General features: G+C 45.5%; 1 protein-coding gene across 6 annotated transcripts in view; it reads right to left on the bottom strand.

Moving 5' to 3' along the window:
* LOC105471699 (AGBL carboxypeptidase 2) overlaps positions 1-17,137 on the bottom strand; it is a 75,103-nt gene that overhangs the window by 13,804 nt on the left and 44,162 nt on the right. For 2 of the 6 annotated variants that reach the window (XR_011610586.1, XM_071074633.1), the window contains exons 14-19: positions 15,161-15,227; positions 13,898-14,020; positions 13,293-13,391; positions 9,296-9,382; positions 6,957-7,043; positions 4,158-4,230 (exon numbers count right to left, since the gene is read on the bottom strand). Coding sequence is in view for 4 of the 6 variants with exons in the window: in XM_071074633.1 (XP_070930734.1) it covers positions 4,158-4,230; positions 6,957-7,043; positions 9,296-9,382; positions 13,293-13,391; positions 13,898-14,020; positions 15,161-15,227 (536 nt within the window). In the remaining 2 variants the exon portion in view is untranslated. Of the gene's footprint in view, positions 1-3,169; positions 3,392-3,457; positions 4,231-5,139; positions 5,470-6,956; positions 7,044-8,990; positions 9,164-9,295; positions 9,383-13,292; positions 13,392-13,897; positions 14,021-15,160; positions 15,228-17,137 lie in introns of those variants that run through there. The other 4 variants (XM_071074632.1, XM_071074631.1, XM_071074634.1 and 1 more) reach the window with 4 other exon arrangements.

Below are 17,137 nucleotides of genomic sequence, written 5' to 3'. Positions count from 1 at the left end.
AGGAGGTGGAAGTTGCAGTGAGCTGAGATGGCACCATTGCACTCCAGCCTGGGCAAGAAGAGCAAAACTCCTTCTCAAAAAAAAAAAGAAAAGAAAAGAAAAGAAATAACGAGTTATTGGCTTTTAACAACACTAACAAATTTACTCATTTGTTCAAGCATATAATATGTCTAAAATGTTTCAGAATTGATTTGCCAATGCCATTACATAAACAAACCTACCAAAGAGACTTAAGAATTTGTTTGAAGTTATCTTCCCACCCCAGCCTCACGGGAGCCTAGCTTCTGAACCAGTCTTGATTAGTATGGCTGTTTGCTGGGAGGAAGGTGGCAGCAGAGAGGGAGCACAAGACTTGAAATGGAGGTGTGAAATAGCCATGGAAGGGGAAAGGTGTGGGACCTTCAGTTTCAGAAGCAGAAGATAAATTTCCAAGGCTGGAGGAGATACTTGTGTGCTGGCCCAGGTCCACTCGATGGCATATTTTCCTGAAGCCATCTTAGCAGCCTGGGTACAGTAGAGAAGACAGATGGCTGGGATGGCTGGCTGATCCAAAGTTGGGGAACTACCAGGTGGATGTGGCAGAAGGACAGAGGGTGAGGATACTGGGGTGCTGGCAAGAGAGTGGTTGACGTCACGAACCCTGGAGTCTGGGCTGAACTGGGGAAGAAATGAAGCCAAGAGAAAGGGAATGACTAGAACTGTGAAGGGGTTTATTCATGTGATTTCTGGTCACTAAATCCAATAATCTAGGAATAGGCAGTTCAGGGGGCTATGAGGAGAGATAGCACATATCTTTATTTTATTTATTTATTTATTTATTTATTTATTTATTTATTTATTTATTCGAGACTGTGTTTTGCTCTTGTTGCTCATGCTGGAGTGCAATGGCGCGATTTCGGCTCACCAAAACCTCCGCCTCCCGGGTTCAAGCGATTCTCCTGCCTCAGCTTCCTGACTAGCTGGGATTACAGGCATGCACCACCATGCCCGGCTAATTTTTTGTATTTTTAGTAGAGACGGGGTTTCTCCATGTTGGTCAGGCTGGTCTCGAACTCCCAACCTCAGGTGATCCGCCTGCCTCGGCCTCCCAAAGTGCTGGGATTACAGGCGTGAGCCACCACACCTGGCTGGCATGTATCAAAATTGATTAGCAACAAGATGAGAAGAACTGTACTCGGAGCAACCAAAGAGATCTTTTCCCCAAAGACAAGAGATTGAGGGAGAGAAGTCCTAGCTGGCTCAGGCTGAAGGGGGAAACTGTTTAAAGCACATTATCGCAATGTATGATCAACAGCTAAGAGTAGTGATCAAATGAAGGGACCTTAGAGATCATTTCACCTGGACGGGCACTTCACTTTTAAGGTCAGGAAATAAAAGTTCAGAGCTGTTAAGCAACTGCCCCACGCCTACCCACCCCCAGTCTCCGTGGGATTCAAACTCAGGTGTTCTAAATGCCATGGTGGTGGCTCTTTAACGCACTCCAATGTTCTGAACCTAGCAAAACATCTGACTGCTTTGTTTTGCCTACTAGTCTTTGTTCTCCATCTAGATTTTAAACACAGGGGCAGCAGTGGAATCTTATGCATCAGTGCATTCTCCATAGTTCCTAAGTCAATCACTGCTCAATGCATCTTTTTTTTTTTTTTTTGAGAAGGACTCTTGCTCTGTCGCCCAGGCTGGAGTGCAGTGGCACAACCTCAGCTCACTGTAACCTCCACCTCTTGGGTTCAAGCAATTCTCTGCCTCAGCCTCCTGAGTAGCTGGGATTACAGGCCCCTGCCACCACGCCTGGCTAATTTTTGCATTTTTAGTAGAGACGGGGTTTCACCATCTTGGCCAGGCTGGTCTTGAACTCCTGACCTCCTGATCCACCCACCTCGGCCTCCCAAAGTGCTGGGATTACAGGCATGAGCCACCACTCCTGGTCTTTTTTTTTTTTTTTTTTTTTTTTTTTTTTAAGACAGAGTCTCACTTTGTGACCCAGGCTAGTACAGTGGCATGATCTCAGTTCACTGCAACCTCCGTGGCTAAAGCGATCCTCCCACCCCAGCCTCCAGGGTAGCTGGGACTACAGGCATGTGCCACCACACCCGGCTATTTTTGTATTTTTTTGCTAGAGACAGGGTTTCACCACATTGCCAAGACTGATCTTGTATAGCTGGGCTCAAGGGATCCACGTTGGCCAGGCTGGTTTCGAACTCCTGGCCTCAACTGATCTACCCACCTCAGCCTTCCAAAGGTGTGAGCCACTGCACCTGGCTTAATTTCTGAACAACTTTCAAACAAGGTTTGCTTTTGGGTCTTGTCCTTTAAGGATATCCTTTTAGGGATAAAAAGTGGGGTTTTGGCTGGGTGCTTTCTAGATACTTAAAATGCTGACTAATAGTTTTAGGATGTAAGTAAGGTGCGGCATAGGAGTAGGCCATGTGCAAACTCCCTATATAAAGAGTATGGGGGCCGGGTGTGGTGGCTCATGCCTGTAATCCCAGCACTTTGGGAGGCCGAGGTGGGCGGATCGCGAGGTCAGGAGTTCGAGACCAGCCTGGCCAACATGGTGAAACTCGGTCTCTACTAAAAACACAAAAATTGCAGCCGGGCGCGGTGGCTCACACCTGTAATCCCAGCACTTTGGGAGGCCGAGACGGGCGGATCACGAGGTCAGGAGATCGAGACCATCCTGGCTAACACGGTGAAACCCCGTCTCTACTAAAAATACAAAAAATTAGCCGGGCGTGGTGGCGGCGCCTGTAGTCCCAGCTACTCGGGAGGCTGAGGCAGGAGAATGGCGTGAACCCGGGAGGCGGAGCTTGCAGTGAGCCGAGATTGCGCCACTGCACTCCAGCCTGGGGGACAGAGCGAGACTCCGCCTCAAAAAAAAAAAAAAAACAAAACACACAAAAATTAGCCGGGTGTGGCGGTGGCACCTGTAATCCCAGCTACTCAGGAGGCTGAGGCAGGAGAATCGCCTGAACTAGGGAGGCGAAGGTTGCAGTGAGCCAAGACTGCTCCACTGCACTCTAACCTGGGTGACAGAGCAAGACTCCATCCCAAAAAAAAAAAAAAAAAGAGCATCTAGGAACTCTCTGTACTCTCTCCTCAATTTCTCTGTAAATCTGTTTTAAAATATTTAAAAATACTCCTACACTGGGATTGCAATAAAATTTGTGTTGTCACGTGGTTCTAATCACTAGTAATCCAGGTAGTGATGGTGGCTGAAAGTTTAAAAGTGATAATGAAAAATGTGCTAGAGAACTTTCAATCCCATGTGATAGAAAAAAAGTAGTCAAAATAGGGCTCCTAGCATGAGCTGGAGTGACCCCCCTTTAAATGACTCCAGCGTGTTGACATGACAGGCTGCAGCTGGCCGACTTTGCTTGGTGCTCAGGAGAAGCTATTGGAAAGAAAAGGCGGATAAAAAATATCTGTTCACATAAAATTATGCAGTTAACCAATCAAAGGAAACAACTGGTTAGAGAGAAAGAATTTTAATCATCAGGCTAAAAAATTTACAAAACCTCGTTGAACATAAGATACACAACATTAAATTCTGGGTAATACATGCATGCATTGTTATTTCTATGTGAGAATGCCTCATTCTGAGCAAACCTGACATACAGCAGTAGGACTGACTGTCACTGGAAAGCTTTGACACAACACTTTTTTTTATATAGCACATTCCCAAAATGTGTTTAACATAGAGTTTCATTTTCCAAAATTGATTTGCACATAATTTTAGAGAGAAGTATCTATTGGTTAAAATGAGGTATATCTGTGCTGCCATGAAGTGTGCCATGAGAACACACTTCAGTTTCTCTAAAGCATTTTTATATATCATAATAAAATTTCATTTCATGAAAAAATAGTTGAATTCATGAGATATGCATCTTGACCACATGCCCACAGTGTAAGTACCAAGTGTAAGGTCAGTGCATGATGAGTGCACAACACAGTATACCACGAGTAAATGCAGTTCCCAGTCATACACCTCCCCCATTACAAAATGTGTCTAATCTCAAAATCCCTGACGAAGTCCTTGTGTGCACAGCCCAGGCTCACCTACGGGTATGTGTATATGTGCAAGGAGGGGTATGCCGCCATGGCAGCACAGTCTCTCTTTGTGGCAGGATATCTGCTCCCAGGCCAGTTTGGCTTCATACCTGGAGCTGGCTCTTGGCTGGAGTTCATGGTTCTCTTTGGAGAGCATGATACTGTAAAGCCTGGCTTCTTATTCTGTGCAAATAAGATTTTTAAAAGTTGAATTCAATTTATTTTGCCATTTCTAAAGATGTAGTTAGGGTTGGGGTTGGCTTCACAAGGAGTTAGTGAGAAGTATTTGCATTTCTTCCCCGAATATAAAAGTAGTTGACACTGTTATAGAACAGAGGTGAATTGAGCCTTTGTCCTGGTCCCTCAGCCAAATCAAGGTCAACATCAGAAACATTTTTTTTTAAGGTGGAGTCTTGCTCTGTTGCTCAGGCTGGAGTGCAGTGGCACAATCTCAGCTCACTGCAACCTCTGCCTCCTGGGCTCAAGCAATTCTCCTGCCTCAGCCTTCTGAGTAGCTGGGATTACAGGCATGCACCACCACACCTGGCTATTTTTGTTTTTTAGTAGAGATGGGGTTTCGTCATTTTGCCCAGGCTGGTCTCAAACTCCTGACCTCAAGTGATCCTCTTGCCTTGGCCTCCTAAAGTGCTGGGATTACAGGTGTGAGCCACTGTGCCTGGTCACCCAAAATGTTGGGATTACAGGCGTGAGCCACCACACCAGCCAACATGGGCAACATTTTAATTGCCCCAAAAAGCAGAAGGACTGCATTTTATAAGCTGTCTAGAAACATTAAACAAAGAGAAAAACAATCTATCAAGGTGGCAGATTGCCTCATTTTTTTCAATTATGTTTATCTGACACGTTATAGAAGTTAAATACTCACATCTCTGTTACACAAAATCACACTATAAATTTTAAGAAAATATGAGGTGGGATAATCGCTTGAGCCTGGCAGGCAGAGGTTGCAGTGAGCCGAGATCACGCCACTGCACTCCAGCCTGGGCGACAGAGCAAGACCCTGTCTCAAAAAAAAAAAAAAAAAAAAAAAAAAAAAGAAAGAAATTTTAAGAAAATGAAGTAAAGATAAAGGTTTGGATAACAGTCATCTACTACACTGGATTTAATTGAATTCATGGTTATATGTCAGAACCTAATTAGGATATTTCAGTTCTGGGATATAGTTTTTGCTACTCGTAGGCTTCCAGCAATGAACGCTAAGTGAAGAAAGAGGACAAGCTCATTATTGACTAGTCTGTCAGGACTGAAACTCTCTTTAACTTGACTTTATTTAAGCCTATATTTTCACTGCTCTTCATTTTCTGTCATAATATGGTGATTGGACTATCAGTCTTGTCACTCCTAGAGGATCTTGTCTTCATGTCTTTTAAGGACTTTGCACATAGTAGACACTAGAAGACACTGATAGGTAAATGAGAGCATCAGCACATGAATTCCCAAGCAACAGACTTGGGAAGACAGCAGGGACTCCATCCACTGGGAGAACCATTCACTCTACATCTGGTACACCTAACTTAATCCACTGATTCTCAACCTGTGTTTCACCCAGACTCATGTGAACAACACCTCCTGTATACATACCCTGGGCTATTAGAAACAACAGCTTACTAGCTGTTTCGCCACCTCTTTTTTCTTAAGATGGAGTCTCACTGTCACCCAGGCTGGAGTGCAGTGGCGCGATCTCGGCTCACTGCAATCTCCGCCTCCAGGTTCAAGCGATCCTCCTGCCTCAGCCTCCCAAGGAGCTGGGACTACAGGCGCCTGCCACCACACCTGGCTAATTTTTTGGTTTTTAGTAGAGATGGGGTTTCACCATGTTGGCGAGGCTGGTCTCGAACTCCTGACCTCAGGTTATCTGCCCACCTCGGCCTCCCAAAGTGCTGAGATTACAGGCGTGAGCCACCACGCCTGGCCTCGCCACCTCTTTTTTCCTCCCTTTCAGGAAAAAACATGTGAGTGCAAATGAGCATGACGAATGTTATTATAAGGATAAACATGAATTCATTCAAACTTACTATTTTTAAAAATTTTCTATATTTTATTTATTTACTTATTTAGAGACAGAGTCTCACTCTGTCACCCAGGCTGGAGTGCAGTGGTGCAATCTTGGCTCACTGCAAACTCTGCCTCCTGGGTTCAAGTGATTCTCCTGCCTCAGCCTCCCGAGTAGCTGGGGTTCAAGCATGCACCACTATATCCAGCTAAGTTTTATATTTTTAGTTGAGACAGGGTTTGGCCATGTTGGCCAGGCTGGTCTTGAACTCCTAACCTCAGGTGATCCACTCTCCTCAGCCTCCTAAAGTGCATGGAGGTGTGAGCCACTGCACCTGACCAAACTTACTCTTTTACTTTTTTTTTTTTTTTTTTTTTTTTTGAGACGGAGTCTCGCTCTGTACCCAGGCTGGAGTGCAATGGCACGATCTCAGCTCACTGCAACTTCTGCCTCCTGGGTTCAAGTGATTCTCCTGCCTCAGCCTCTCCAGTAGCTGGGATTACAGGCGCACACCACCATGCCTGGCTAATTTTTGTATTTTTAATAGAGACGGGGTTTCACCATGTTGGCCAGGCTGGTCTCTAACTCCTGACCTCAAATCATCTGCCTGCCTTGGCCTCCCAAAGTGCTGGGATTACAGGCGTGAGCCACTGTGCCTGGCCTAAAACTTGTTCTTTTAAAAAAGCAAATAATTCACAAAACTTGGTACTGAATGGTCAGTGGTAACTGTAGCCTGAGGGTGCAAAATGCCTTAGATGTGCACCTGAGCAGAACAAATCCAAGAAGGTAAAACTGGACTGTGCATCACCGCCCCTCCAAATTACATAATACATTTGAGAACTAATTAAAATGAATCGCTGGCATGTAACTATATACAGTATATTAGGTGAAGTACCTGCATTCTCCCTTTATTCTTAGGCAGAATCAGGGTGGCCATTGATGGGTCCAGGGAGGTGTCTTTGTCTCTTCTATTTAAATTTGTCTAAAATAAATGAACATATCCTCACTAAATTTTCCACTTGAACAAGTGCGATTACAGTGAATATACATTATTTGTTTGCTTATTAATATATGTTAATTCATTATGATACTCTCATAGAAAAAGACAGGCAAAACATAATTCAAAGAAGGAAAAACAGTTCGAAGGAGGAAAAGTGACTAATGTACTGAGTGCCTACGATATGCCAGGTGCTTTACACTTTCACACTAATTCACACAACAACCTTAGGATGTAGATATTATCTCCGCAGTATTTCAGATGCAGAAACTTAGCCCCGGGGTGGTCGAATGGCTCACAGAATATTAAACTGTGGGGCTGAAAGTTTGAACTCAAGGCAGACTTCAAAATTTATGCTCTTGCCACCAGCTGTGCTCTGTGGGGATTCCCAGTATTGCACAGTGAGGCCTCATTACAGCACTGTTAACTATAGGGTAGTGTTCCACATGAGGAGGCCCATTCTGCACCCTATCCCCTAAGAATCAGCTACTATTGTACCAAAATATTTTTTTTTCTTTTTTTTGGGGGGGAGACAAAGTCTCACTCTGTCACCTAGGGCAGAGTGCAGTGGCAGGATCACAGCTCACTGTAACCTTAAACTCCTGGACTCAAGTGATTCTCCCACCTCAGCCTCCCAAGTAGCTAGGACTACAAGGGCAGGCTACCACATCCAGCTAAGTTTTAAAATTTTTTGTAGAGATAGGATCTTGCTATGTTGCTCAGGCTGGTCTCGACTTCCCGGCCTCAAGTGATCCTCCCACCTTTGCCTCCCAAAGTGCTGGGATTACAGGTGTGAGCTACTGTACCTGACCTCAAAACCCTTTTTTTTTTTCTTTTTTTGAGACAGGGTCTTGCTATGTCGCCCAGGCTGGGGTGCAGTGGTAGGATCACAGCTCACTGCAGTCTTGACCTTTCAGGCTCAAGCAATCCTCCTACCTCAGCCTCCCAAGTAGCTAGGACTATAAGCATGCACCACCATGCCTAGCTAATTTTTTTTTTTTTTTTTTTGGAGACAGAGTCTCACTCTGTTGCCTAGGCTGGAGTGCAATGGCGCAATCTCAGCTCACTGCAACTTCTGCCTCCTGGGTTCAAGCAATCCTTGTGACTCAGCTTCCTGAGTAGCTGGAACTACAGGCACACACCATCATGCTCAGCTAATATTTGTATTTTTTTTTTTGAGAGGGAGTCTCACTCATTGCCCAGGCTGGAGTGCAATGGTGTGATCTCAGCTCACTGCAACCTCCGCCTCCGGGGTTCAAGTGATTCTCCTGCCTCAGGAGCTGGGATTACAGGTGTGCACCACCACACCTGGCTAATTTTGTATTTTTAGTAGAGATGGGGTTTCACCATTTTGGCCAGGCTGGCCTTGAACTCCCGGCCTCATGTGATCCACCTGCCTTGTCCTCCCAAAGTGCTGGGATTACAGGCATGAGGAGCTGCACTGGACCAAACTTACTCTTTTTAAAAAAAGCAAATAATTGGCCGGGCGCAGAGGCTCATGCCTGTAATCCCAGCACTTTGGGAGGCCGAGGCGGGCAGATCACCTGAGGTCAGGAGTTCGAGACCAGCCTGACCCACATGAAGAAACCCCATCTCTACTAAAAATACAAAAATTAGCCAGGCATGGTGGCACATACCTGTAATCCCAGTTACTGGGGAGGCTTCGGCAGGAGAATCGCTTGAACCTGGGAGGCAGAGGTTGCGGTGAGCTGAGATTGTGCCATTGCACTCCAGCCTGGGCAACAAGAGTGAAACTCCATCTCAAAATAACAACAACAACAACAAAAAAGCAAATAATTCACAAACCTTGGTACTGAATGGTCAGTGGTAACACTGCATGTGAAGCACACCTCATAATTCATGGCAACACTCTGTGTGGTGTTAACCTCGTAAGGCTGAGAACAGGTGCATTATTCCCTGTCACTTTCTTACCTGACATGTTGCCATGGCGTTTCAAAATAATGGCTGCCTAAAAAATGTTCGTTGAAATGAAATGAAATTTTCAATGGCAAGCTTTTAGCCTAGGTGGGCTCCTTCCAGCCCTGCTATGCCCCAGGGGCCAGGTGATTTGTAGCCTGAGGATGCAAAATGCCTTAGATGTCCACCTGAGCAGAACAAATCCAAGAAGGTAAAACTGGACTGTGCATCACCGCCCCTCCAAATTACATAATACATTTGAGAACTAATTAAAATGAATCGCTGGCATGTAACTATATACAGTATATTAGGTGAAGTACCTGCATTCTCCCTTTATTCTTAGGCAGAATCAGGGTGGCCATTGATGGGTCCAGGGAGGTGTCTTTGTCTCTTCTATTTAAATTTGTCTAAAATAAATGAACATATCCTCACTAAATTTTCCACTTGAACAAGTGCGATTACAGTGAATATACATTATTTGTTTGCTTCTTATTCATACATGTTGATTCACTATGATATTCCCACACAAAAGGACAGGCAAAACATAATTCAAAGAAGGAAAAACAGTTCGAAGGAGGAAAAGTGACTAATGTACTGAGTGCCTACGATATGCCAGGTGCTTTACACTTTCACACTAATTCACACAACAACCTTAGGATGTAGATATTATCTCCGCAGTATTTCAGATGCAGAAACTTAGCCCCGGGGTGGTCGAATGGCTCACAGAATATTAAACAGTGGGGCTGGAAGTTTGAACTCAAGGCAGACTTCAAAATTTATGCTCTTGCCACCAGCTGTGCTCTGTGGGGATTCCCCAGTATTGCACAGTGAGACCTCATTATAGTACTCTTTTTTTTGAGACAGTTTCACTCTTGTCACCCAGGCTGGAGTGCAATGGTGCAATCTCAGCTCACAGCAACCTCCACCTCTTGAGTTCAAACGATTCTCCTGCCTCAGCCTCCCGAGTAGCTGGAATTACAGGCGTCTGCCACCACGCCTGGCTAATTTTTGTATGTTTAGTGGAGACAGGGTTTTGCCATGTTGGCTGGGCTGGTCTCGAACTCCTGACCTCAGGTGATCCACCCACTTTGGCTTCCCAAAGTGCTGGGATTACAGGCATGAGCCACCGTGCCTGGGCAGCACTGTTAACTATAGGGTAGTGTTTCACATGAGGAGGGCCCATTTTGCACCCTATCCCCTAAGAATTGGCTACTAACTATTGTACCAAAACCATTTTTTTTTTTTGGGACAAAGTCTCACTCTGTCACCTAGGGTGGAGTGCAGTGGCAGGATCACAGCTCACTGTAACCTTAAACTCCTGGACTCAAGTGATTCTCCCACCTCAGCCTCCCAAGTAGCTAGGACTACAGGAGGGGCAGGCTATCACATCCAGCTAAGTTATTTATTTATTTATTTATTTATTTATTTATTTATTTATTTATTTTTTTGAGATGGAGTCTTGCTCTATTGCCCAGGCTGGAGTGCAGTGGCATGACCTCGGCTCACTGCAACCTCCACCTCCCAGGTTCAAGTGATTCTCCTGCCTCGGCCTCCGGACTAGCTGGGACTACAGGGACGTCTAGCTAATTTTTTGTATTTTTAGTAGAGACGGGGTTTCACCATGTTAGCTAGGATGGTCTCAATCTCCTGACCTCGTGATCCGCCTGTCTCAGCCTCCCAAAGTGTTGGGATTACAGGCATAAGCCACTGCGCCCGGCCCGCATCCAGCTACATTTTAAAATTTTTTGTAGAGATAGGATCTTGCTATGTTGCTCAGGCTGGTCTTGACCTCCTGGCCTCAAGTGATCTTGACCTCCTGGCCTCAAGTGATCCTACCACCTTTTCCTCCCAAAGTGCTGGGATTACAGGTGTGAGCTACCGTACCTGACCTCAAAACTGAGCCCCGCTTTTTTTTTTTTTTTTAAGCAGGGTCTTGCTCTGTCACCCAGGCTGGGGTGCAGTGGTAGGATCACAGCTCACTGTAGCCTTGACCTCTCAGGCTCAAGCGATCCTCCTACCTCAGCCTCTCAAGTAGCTAGGACTATAAGCATACATCACAATGTATAGCTGATTTTTTTTTTTCTTCTTCTTTTTTTGAGACAGAGTCTTGCTCTGTCACCCAAGCTGGAGTGCAATGGCGCAATCTCAGCTCACTGCAACTTCTGCCTCCTGGGTTCAAGCAATTCTTGTGACTCAGCTTCCTGAGTAGCTGAGACTACAGGCACATACCACCACACCCAGCTAATTTTCGTATTTTTGGTAGAGATGGGGTTTCACCATGTTGGCCAGGCTGGTCTTGAACTCCTGGTCTCATGTGATCCACCCATCTTGTCCTCCCATAGTGCTGGGATTACAGGTATGAGCCACTGTGACCACAGCCATGTCTAGCTAATTTGTAAAAAATTTTTTGTAGAGATGGGGTCTTGCTATGTTGCCAGGGCTAGTCTCGAACTTCTGGACCCAAGCAATCCTCCTCTCTCAGCCTCCCAAAGTGCTGGGATTACAGGTGTGAGCCACCATGCCTGGCCACCCAGGCTGGAGTACAGTGGTATGATCATGGCTCACTGGAGCCTCCAACTCTGGTCTCATGTGATCTGCCCACCTCAGTGTCTCAAATAGGTAGGACTATGTGCACCACTATACCCAGCTAATTTTTGTTTATTTTTTTGTAGAGATGAGGTCTCACTATGTTGTGTAGGCTGGTCTTGAACTCTTGGGCTCAAATGATCCTCCTGCCTCGGCTTTCCAAAGTGTTGGGTTTGGCTAGGCACAATGGCTCACACCTGTAATCCCAGCACTTTTGTAGGCTGAGGCAGGCAGATCACCTGAGGTCAGGAGTTCAAAACCAGCCTCGCCAACATGGTGAGACCCCATCTGTACTAAAAATACAAAAAGTAGCCAGGCAAGGTGGCAGGTGCCTGTAATCCCAGCTCCATGGGAGGCTGAGGAGGGAGAATCACTTGAACCTGGGAGGTGGAGGTTGTAGTGAGCTGAGATCGTGCCACTGAACTCAAGCCTGCTTGACAGAATGAGACTTTTGTTTCCTTTTTTGTGTCAAAAAAAGAAACAAAAAAGAAAACACACAAAGTGTTGGGCTTTCAGGTGTGAGCCACCATGCCTGGACAGCCTATTTTTTTTACAATAAAAAATCAAGGATTTTGGCCAGGCATGGTAGCTCATGCCTGTAATCCCAGCACTTTGGGAGGCCAAAGTGGGTAGATTACTTGAGCTTAGCAGTTTGAGACCAGCCTGGGCAACATGTCGAAACCCTGCATCTAATAAAAATACAAAAATTAGCCAAGCATGGTGGTGGGCACCTGTAATCCCAGCTACTCCAGAGGCTGAGGCCCAAGAATCACTTGAATCCAAGAGGTGGAAGCTGTACTCCAGCCTGGGTAACAGAGTAAGACTCTGTCTCAAAAAAAAAAAAAAAAAAAGAAAAAAAAATCAAAGATTTTATAGCCATAAAACTGTAAAGTACTAAACATTGGTTGAGTGTCTCTCCTCTGTGTTGCCACTGCATACTACTCTGTGATACAATTTCCTACTTACTTGCTGAAATCTCCACCGGAGTCTGAAGTCCCTGAGGCAGGGATAGTATTTTATTCAAGGTTGCATTCACAGCATCCAGTAAAGGGACTGGCATGTAGTAGGTGCCCAATAAAATTCGTTGATTTATTTTAAAATAAAATTTGCGGATTGAGTAGATGGGTGGGTAGATGGATGAATGGATGGTAAGTAAGGCAGCCCATTCTTATGTTCTTGGTGTAAAATCACAAATCACCAATATTTGATTCCAGACTTCAGTCATGTCTAATCCAAAGCAGTGTCAATGTCTCCCCCAGTTTTATTTTTACTTTATTTTTTATTTTTTATTTTTGAGACGGAGTCTCGCTATATAGCCCAGGCTGGAGTGCAGTGGCTGGATCTCAGCTCACTGCAAGCTCCGCCTCCCGGGTCCACGCCATTCTCCTGCCTCAGCCTCCGGAGTAGCTGGGACTACAGGCGCTCGCCACCTCGCCCGGCTAGTTTTTTTGTATTTTTCAGTAGAGACGGGGTTTCACCGTGTTAGCCAGGATGGTCTCGATCTCCTGACCTCATGATCCGCCTGTCTCGGCCTCCCAAAGTGCTGGGATTACAGGTTTGAGCCACAGCGCCCAGCCGTCTCCCCCAGTTTTAATGTTTTCTTGCTCCCAGTGGCACTGTCAGGTTAGGGTAACATAAATGGCTACTACATTTATCACCTTGTGGGAGAGAGGTGCTAATCTGAGAGGTTAGAGAATTTGTGTGACAAAGAGTCAAAAACAAAAATACTACCTCATTTAACCTCGGGTTTTCATTTCTCATTGGTAAAAAACTGGAATTCTCTGAGTTTTTGAAAAAGGCTGGATGCTTTTGCAGAGTAGAAGCAAATTCCTAGGATTGAGTAAAAAGAGAATATTTTTCAATTGATCTATTCAAAATTGATCCAATTTACCCAACAGCAAAACTTGTACCTCTGAAAGCACATTTGTCTTTTGAAAGCAGAGGGTATGGTGTGAGTGTGGCAGCTTGGACAAAGATTAATGAGCTATCCAGCTGTCTGAGCCTGGACCAGGCCTGGCCCCCAGCCATCCATCTACTCCTGACTAGCTCTGGCCACTACCATTCCAGTACCATGTCTTTCCTCTGGAAATTCAGACTTGGCTAAAACCCAGACTTCCTATGCCAGAGTATAGGAGAGGATCAGTGGACCAAGGCTGAAACCTGCTCAGAGATGCCCAGAGGGCCCCTGGAAGATTCTGATCCCAAAACAGAAAGTTTCCCCCTGCCCCAATCTCCATCCCCTTTTTGGTTTAGCATAAACTTTAACCCCCTTTCCTTCTCCCTCTATGGAATGCTCTGAAACCAGACAGTAGAAATAGCCAGCAAGGCTTTCTTACTGAGGTATCTTCTGTTAACTTTAACTTCCACATCAAATTTTTTTTCTGATACTGCTCATTTCGCTGTTTCCTAGTCTGAAGTGACTTCTTTTTTTTCTTCTTAAACATCTTCTTCTGAGTCAGCTATTCGGGAAAGTAGAGAAACTGGTCATTGAGGATTCCAGAACTAGGACCGCCCACATGTGGCACTCTTCATGCAACGCTCAAGACACAAAGGCTAACTCGGTATGCAGCCTCATGGTGTTGGTTTGGAGAATAAACAAACAGTTCAGTTCCCTCCTTACTGGAGGATGCTTCCTACTTAATACCCCCAAATCCCACTGTTATCGATAAACTGACAAAGGGGTACTTATGGTTAGGCGCCTGTAATCCGAACACTTTGGGAGGCTGAAGCGGGTGGATCACTTGAGGTCAAGAGCTCGAGACCAGCCTGGCCAACATGGTGAAACCCCATCTCTACTAAAAACACAAAAATTAGCCGGGCAGGGTGGCAGGTGACTGTAATCCCAGTTACTCAGGAGGCTGAGGTAGAAGAATTGCTTGAACCCGGGAGGTGGAGGTTGCTGTGAGCCGATATCACGCCACTGCACTCCATCCTGGGTGACAGAGTGAGACTCCATCTCAAAAAAAAAAAAAAAAAAAAAAGGCCTGGTGCGGCGGCTCACGCCTGTAACCCCAGCACTTTGGGAGGCCAAGGCGGGCAGATCACGAGGTCAGGAGTTTGAAACCAGGATGGCCAACCATCTCTACTAAAAATACAAAAATTAGCCAGGCGTAGTGGCGTGCGCCTGTAATCCCAGCTACTCAGGAGGCTGAGGCAGGAGAATTGCTTGAACCCAGAAAGTGGAAGTTTGCACCACTGCACTCCAGCCTGGGAGACACAGCAAGACTCCATCTCAAAACAACAACGACAACAACAGTAAAAAAAACCCACAAAGGGGCACTTATACCAATAACCAAATATCTGTGATTTACAATATGAAATCAGATTACTTATGGCAATAATGTCAGGTCCAGATAATAATGATCATTAGACGTGTGGTTAAAATATTCAGTTTGGGTGTTACCTTAAGGTGGCCTTAATAATTAAGCAAGAAAGTTATAAAGGACAAAACGAGAGACTTTAGGGCAGGGTGACTAGTTAGGACACTATTGTATATTTTCTGTGGGTCTTAGGACAGCTGGAAAATTCCAACAAATTGGCTGCCAGTGTCATGATTTTTTTTAAGGCTGCTATTTCCTGGGTATAAGAGCTCAGCTTACCTCATCTGCTATGTTTGCTAGGTGAACAGGAAGACCATCTGAGAGAGAACTGTCAGAGCCACTGGTGCTGTTTCCAAAAGAAAAAAAAGAAGAGGAAGTAACTGTCATTGATATGTCTAGGAAGCATAACATTTACCAGACCAGCTGTATGGGATTAGGATTAGGATATCTTCTAGTCTACTATTTCTCTCATTGTCTATGCTTCAATTACTTAAAATTATTATTTTCTTCCTTTTTTATATTTTTGGGACAGGGTCTCACTGTGTCACCCAGGCTGAAGTGCAGTACTGTGATCATAGATCACTGCAGCCTTGACCTCCCGGGCTCAAGAGATCCTCCCACCTCAGCCTTCTGAGCAGCTGGGACTACAGGCTCATGCCACCATGCCTGACTAATTTTAAAAATTCTTGTAGTCACAGGGTCCCACTATGTTGCCTGAGCTGGTCTTGAACTTTTGTGTTCAAGCGATCCTCTTGCCTCAGCCTCCTAAAGTGCTGAGATTACAGGTATGAACAACTGCGCCCAAGCAATTACTAAGAATTCTTGATGGCCGGGAGCGGTGGCGCACGCCTGTAATCCCAGCATTTTGGGAGGCCGAGGGGGGTGGATCACCTGAGGTCAGGAGTTTGAGACCACCCTGACTAAAATGATGAAACCCCGTCTCCACTAAATACAAAAAAATTATCTGGGTGTGGTGGCGCACACCTGTAGTCCCAGCTACTCAGGAGGCTGAGACAGGAAAATCGCTTGAACCTGGGAGGCAGAGGTTGCAGTGAGCCAAGATTGTGCCATTGCACTCCAGCCTAGGCGACAAGAGTGAAGCTGTCTCAAAAAAAAAAAAAAGAATTTTTTTTGAGACGGAGTCTCACTCTGTCAGCCTCCCGAGTAGCTGGAACTACAGGCGCCCGCCATCACGCCCAGCTAATTTTTTGTATTTGTAGTAGAGATCGGGTTTCACCGTGTTAGCCAGGATGGTCTCGATCTCCTGACCTCATGATCCGCCCGCCTCAGCCTCCCAAAATGCTGGGATAACAGGCATGAGCCACCGCACCCGGCCCCAAAAAAAGAATTCTTGACAAGCACATTCATTCATTCACTCCGAACACCTACTGCATGCCAAGCAGTGTGTTAGGCACAGGGAGCACAGATGAACGAGGCAGAGCCTTTGGCACCAAAGAGTTTGCAATTCATATGGCAAAGCAAATACTGGCCAGATGGGCAAAATCGCCCTTGGTGGAGGTCGTGAGAGGCCACAGGATTCTCAATGCGCAGGCCTAGAGAACAGTAGAGGACTGTCATTTGTTTGAAAACAAGGGATCTTTCTCATTTATTCCTCTTTGGCTGGCACCAATTCAGAAATCCAGGATCCTAACAGGTACTTTGAAGAAATGTATTCAATGTATAAACAAATGCATTTAATAAACAGTCTGAGCCTGGGTGACACAGTAAGTCGCTGTATCTACAAAAAAAATTTTTTTCTTAATTAGCTGGTAGTGGTGGTGCCTGCCTGTGGTCCGACACTCGGGAGACTGAGATAGGAGGACCAGTCTCAGGAAGGAGACTAGGAGGACTAGTGCCCAGGAAGTTGAGGCTGCAGTGAGCCGAGATTGTGCCACTGCACTCCAGTCTAAGCAAGAGAGCAAGAACCTATCTCAAAAAATATATAAATAACAAAAAGAACCTTCAGGTCAGAGACCAAGATTACTTTTATCACCCCAATTTTCCTTCAAAAGTTTTGAATGAGGCCAGGCATGGTGGCTCATGCCTATAATCCCCACACTTTGGGAGACCAAGGCAGGAGGGATTGCTTGAGGCCAGGAATTAAAGATCAGACTGGGCAACATAGTGATGCCCTGTCTTTATTTAAAAAAAAAAAAAAAAGTTGCCTGGGCATAGTGGCTCACACCTGTAATCCTAGCACTTTGGGAGGCTGAGGCTCAAAGATCTCTTGAGCCTAGGAATTTAAGAACAGCCTGA

Source organism: Macaca nemestrina, chromosome 12 (genome assembly GCF_043159975.1).
Source record: "Macaca nemestrina isolate mMacNem1 chromosome 12, mMacNem.hap1, whole genome shotgun sequence".
NCBI lineage: Eukaryota > Metazoa > Chordata > Mammalia > Primates > Cercopithecidae > Macaca > Macaca nemestrina.
This window is presented reverse-complemented; position numbering and strand designations above follow the sequence as displayed.